Source organism: Hibiscus syriacus, unplaced genomic scaffold (assembly GCF_006381635.1).
Source record: "Hibiscus syriacus cultivar Baekdansim isolate YM2019G1 unplaced genomic scaffold, ASM638163v2 tig00110548_pilon, whole genome shotgun sequence".
NCBI lineage: Eukaryota > Viridiplantae > Streptophyta > Magnoliopsida > Malvales > Malvaceae > Hibiscus > Hibiscus syriacus.
In genome coordinates this window covers 6,437,809-6,443,364 of record NW_024062775.1, presented here as the reverse complement: position 1 = coordinate 6,443,364, position 5,556 = coordinate 6,437,809, and the positions used below count along the sequence as shown (strand labels likewise).

The window sequence follows — 5,556 nt, the reverse complement described above, 5'->3', positions numbered from 1 at the left end:
TTTTTGGATCGGGTCGAGTATGGTATTTTTCACCTTAACATCACTTTTAAAAAACCCACCTGACTCAATTTTTTTTAAATCCTGACTCAATCGGGTCGGGTCAGATTCGAGTCTCATATCCATTCCTAATTGTTAGTATATATGTCAATCATATAATCATTAACTATTTATAGGTCAGTAAGCTAGGTAAATATGATAATCAAATATTTTAGGTTTTATTATAGTAGATCATACATGTATGCCATAGATATTATATAATTTATAATTTATTTTAAAAATATGATTTTATTTTAAATATAGGAGCAAGAGGCTTGACTTTTGTTTGCCTATATGGCTCCATTATTTTTCTAATTAATTATGATAATCTGGATAAATCTGATGGGTTACGTGGCGTCCCGGGGTGGCAATAACAAATTTATAAATCATGATATAAAATAAATGAAAATACGAAATTAAAAAAGAAAACATATAAATAATTTATAAAAAAAAAAAAGGTGGAAGGCTGAGAGGACATGAGAGCGGAGACCTAAGCTTGTCTCAAATTCACGCTTTCTCTTAGGCTTCGTAATGAAAAGTCAAAAAGACCCTGGAGCACTTTCCAATTTACGATATTAGTAACTGAAATCAGTGGAGAGAGTGCAAAAAAAAAAAAATTTCTTCCCCTTAGCCCCTATTCTTCTTGCATTGGTCGATCTCACTGCGAAGAAATTAGAGCTCCGACGGCAGCTTGTTCTGGTAACCGGAAATTGGACGCCATGTCACCGGGAGAAACGGTTTCCCGGTCACCTCTGGATAAGCCTCTCAACCAGCTTACGAGGATGACATTTCTCAGGTCACTCGCGAGATTGCCGCCGTTACCTCAAAGAGAAAGGTTTCACGCACACACACTCTCTGTGTGTGTGCATATTTTCTTATTTTATTTGTGTATGTTTTGTGTTTTTAGTTTAAAAGTGTTTGCATGTATTGATTTAGATTTTGTTGTTTTTGGTTTGTTCTTTGGTTGTAGGGATGCGGAGACCGTCGTGGAACAAATCGCAAGCGATTCAGCAGGTGATCTCGCTGAAAAATCTTCTTGAAATGAATTCAGATTCCGACGGCGCCGATGCTCGGAAGAAGCTTTACATTCCCTGTCCCGAATATCCTCCTCGCGTGCGTAATTTTACTTGGTTATTAGACGCATTTTAGAAACTTTTCTTTTGGTCAAACTAATCGAATTAAATATTTTTTTCACAGGTCGTTTCTGATTCAACCGTTCTACCGAACGAAATGACACCGCACAACGGGATCTTGGCTCCAGCCAACGAACCCATCCCTTATCCCCGTTCAAATCCCTCTAAATCTGAATTTTCCGGTGATAGTTCCGGTCGAAATATCGCCGCCGGAAATGATTCCGTTTCTCCAAGGTTCTCTACTTGTGGCAGTCTATTGTTTCATTTTTGAATAACCCTACTTCAATGAGAATGAGATCATTTAATTCTCCTATTCTTTAGGAAGTTTGATCCAACATAATGTTGGTGAAGCTTGTCCGTGATTGACGGTTGCTAGAGTCAATGGTTAAATATTAGTGTTTCAATGTGAACGGAATGTGAATTTTGCACATGTTCCCGGGTGTCTGTGTGGTATAACGTATTCCATAATTTCCAAGGACGAATTTCTGCTTGCAATTAAGTCCAGATCTTCTAGTCAACAATGACGGCATGCTAATTATAAGTTTTTTTCCTTTTTTCTTTGCACTATTAGACTTGTGATCTGGAGGGTCATAGAGTTCTGAACATTTAAATTAGTTGCATGAGTGGTAGGGTCAACAGATGATGTGGCACCGACTGTTGATTTATTTAGTTTGCCGGAGTAATCCATTGATCTTGCCATCAAAATGGAATGAAATTGAAGTTAGGTACAAAAGCAATTTGGAGTAAGTGTGTGGTTGTTGACTTGTTGATGGTTTTCTTTGATCGATACCAACTGTAGAGGAACTAAATACTTCTTTCAGGAATATCCAATTAATTGAAATCTTGTAGTGCTTTCGTCACATTTCTTCCCATTCTTAGTGCTTTGCTTATAATTAGCATGGCTTCTGGTTACAAATTCTTGTATATATGAAAGGGCAGCTGAAATGTATGCTTTACCCCTTCTTTGCTTTCGTGATTTTGGCTTGTAGGACTATATACTTGATCAAAGCTTCTCCTTCTAGATTTACATTTAATAGATTTGCCGGTATATGATTTTGTGGTCATATATTTGCCTTCATAAAGTTTTTCGAAGAATCATCTACCTCTTCCCAAGTATCAAGATACCACTTGATCAAATGAGTTTAGACTACAGCATATCACTGAAGGTGGTGTCTTTCAATGTTTTCTGTCACTTTCCTCAAGATTGCACTTATTGCTTTACTGGTTAAACCCCATGACTTCTTTACTTCGATAACGAGCCTAATTTCATATTAGACTTTTCTAATTAAAATATTGTATCTTATTGGTTTGGTGCAGATTATTATTATTTTAATTTTTTAAATATACTTGAGGTCATAGTTCAGCTAAGCATGACCCAAGTCCTAAAAGATTTAGAGGGACTTGATTTTGAGTGAATTTTTGGGCCTTGACATAGACTTATCTTGAGCATTTCTTTTAAGGAATATATCATATTACTGGTTTTCCTTGGTTGATGGTGCCAATTGAAGTTCTAAGAGAAGTTTCCAACTGTCCAGAACTGCAGGTGCAGCAGCAAAAGAGCCAGGAGGACAGATGACAATCTTTTACTGTGGAAAAGTGTATGTCTATGATGATATACCTGGTTGTAAGGTCGTATATTTTCCACTCACAGTTCAGATATCTTATCGCTTGTTTTGCTATATAAGGCTTGTCATACAATGGTTTTGCAGGCTGAAGCAATCTTGCAACTTGCAGCTAGCCCAGTGCTATTTCCTCACGAAATTCTAGCCGATCAACGGACCACACCGTGGTCCATTCCATGCCATTCGCAGGCTGCAAGCGTCAAAACAAGCCCATGCTCGCCTATGGTTATATTGCCACCTCAGCAAACAGGTAGGCTTATGGGTTGGTTTAGTTGTTTTTAAGCTTCATTTCTCTAGTCCATATGTAGTTTGTGTGACCCAGAGCTGTAACAAGGAGAAATAAGCATTTTGCTTGGATGAACCTGTTTTAGTCCATAATGAATGTTGGTATATGCCTGTAGAATCTATGAAGGGTAAATGTACTGGCTTGTTTAAAAACGGGTATGATACTGTACTTATATAGCATGATAGTTCTCTACTGATTATTAACATGCCATGTTTATTTTCTTTCCAGTAAATTTAGCAGAAAACTGTCAGTTTCCTCGAGAAGAGTGCAACGCATCTCTTGAAAATAACCTTGGTATACTCTTCCTTCTAATTACTCAAAATCTCATCATTTTCTTATTGTCCCAGATTCAGCAGTGTTGCCAGTCTTTGATTTAATGAATTATGATTGGAACTTACTTGCCCTTGTTTTTGTATTTTTATGCTTATCAGCACTCTAATGCCTTTACTTATCATCTTGAATTGATTGTAATACAATAGAGCCAGCCTTTAGGTGCTTCAACCCCCTCCTTCCCTACATATTCCTTATTATCAACCTGGAGCATAGGCTTATTACAGACTCAGCTGCTGATATCACATTATAATTGAAGTTAGACAAACAGCAGAAGCAGAGTTTTCCTTTCTTGTGATGTTTTTCTAATCTGGGAATAGTTTTTCCGGCTCATGTCAGGACCATTTTTTATTCAAGAAACTATAGGATTTTTCAAGTTTTTGGATTTGATTAATATTGTTGTGTAAACAATAGTGTGATAAAACTGATATACTTCCATGGTAGGAATAACAGGATATTTGTACTAATATTAAGGTGTAAGTGATTGATGTAATCATCATGAGTGAAAAGAAACCAGCAATATATTATGGTTTTCGCGCAATATACAAGATGGTGACTTTTATGATATGATGATATCAACTTTCTTTCTCCCTTTATTTGCTCTAAATATTATTGTAACTTGTTTCCAGAAGGACCTACTAGCAGAAAAGCATTGGTGCAAAGATATCTTGAGAAGAAGAAAGACAGGTAGCTCCCATGCCAAATATGTCTTACAATCTAGTTTGCTTTCGTGTATGTTTCTCATACCCCTGTTAGGTGAAGGTTTAAGAACAAGAGAAAGTTGGCAACGTCTTCATCTCCTACCTTTGACATCTACTTAAATCAAATGGGAGATCAGTTTTCAAATGAGAAACAAGTGAACTGTGCTTTTCTCCCATGCCGAAGCACCTCGCACATCTCTCGAGTGCAGCTCCATTGAAATGTTGCAAAGATTGCTGGTCTTCCTACTCCCGACGGAAAAGGTGACAGTGAATTATCTCTTGTACGTTTTTCTTGCTTTTATGCAATAATAATAGGGTTCGAACCTAGGAAAACCAGGACAAATTTGATACTCATGTCTTAAACCAGTTACACTATTTCAGTGATATGTGAACTTCCCCGCTGATTAAACACATTTCGACTGGCCTGAACTGATGATATGCTGAAATGCATCAGATTTAAATAGTCAGCTGGTGCCACGCCTCAGTTCATGATACGATTCAAACTTAGCATGTACGTACCTAAAGATCCCTCAAGGTAATCATATTTGAAGTCACAGATCCATACACAAAGGATTGCACTTTGTAGAATCGATACCATTGATCTATAGAGTGCACTCTTGTGTTTGTGTTCACGAGGATGTGGGTTCGAATATGTGGAGGCACATCTAAGAGTGGCAAAACCTTGAAGGACTTTGGGATATCTCATCGCATTCCATCTAATGATAATTTCAGAATTTCATATTATTATCATATAACTGAAGTGTGATTGCGTCGTTGCAGATGGATTCAAAATATGAGCTTTGATCGGAGCCATGAGTTGGTGGGTAAGGACTAGGCATGGTGATTTCATCTAAGAGTTTGTAACATAATAGTTAACTTGTTTTATCAGTTGCGGCCATTATTATTACTTAGCTAAATGAGGAATCTAGTTTAGTCGGTGTCGCTGTAAGCTTTTATGATCACGTGGCAGCCGAAGAGAAACAAGTATGGTGTCCCATGGTCATTTTAAGCATATCCAGGCTTTTCAAGTCGTTTAACAAATCGTCCTTACGAAATTTGGAAACAAACAAGCCGTTTTAAGTCTTAAAAAGTTCATTATCATGTGTCATCTGCATTAATATAAGAGCTATTAGGTCTAATCATTTCAACACTTTTATTATGCATTTAGGCATACAAGATTACTTACTATGTAATCATGTCTGACTAAAAATAGATTCATATAATGTTATATATATAATAATCATATCAATAGAAAAATTAGAATTCATATCAAAGGAAAGTCTCATTTTCCATAACTGTACATAAATACTTATGTGCTTAGTCCCAAATAAAAAGTATGCATATATCTCCCCATTCTTTGCATTTGGATTTGGAGTAAAAAAAGTTAGGATTAATGGTTACTGTTTCCCTGTAATATATTCAATTTATTATTTTCTTTTAACTCTCGA

At 36.5% G+C, this 5,556-nt stretch overlaps 1 protein-coding gene across 1 annotated transcript; it reads left to right on the top strand.

The window, feature by feature from the left end:
* Positions 1-509: 509 nt before the first annotated feature.
* Positions 510-5,176, top strand: LOC120130846 (protein TIFY 4B-like). Its single transcript, XM_039147999.1, is given in 11 exon segments — positions 510-810; positions 813-839; positions 842-871; positions 1,007-1,149; positions 1,234-1,403; positions 2,705-2,798; positions 2,879-3,041; positions 3,306-3,371; positions 4,037-4,094; positions 4,170-4,369; positions 4,889-5,176. Coding segments are annotated over 10 exon segments (963 nt in total). The 5' UTR covers positions 510-755; the 3' UTR covers positions 4,327-4,369; positions 4,889-5,176.
* The last annotated feature ends 380 nt before the right edge of the window (positions 5,177-5,556 follow it).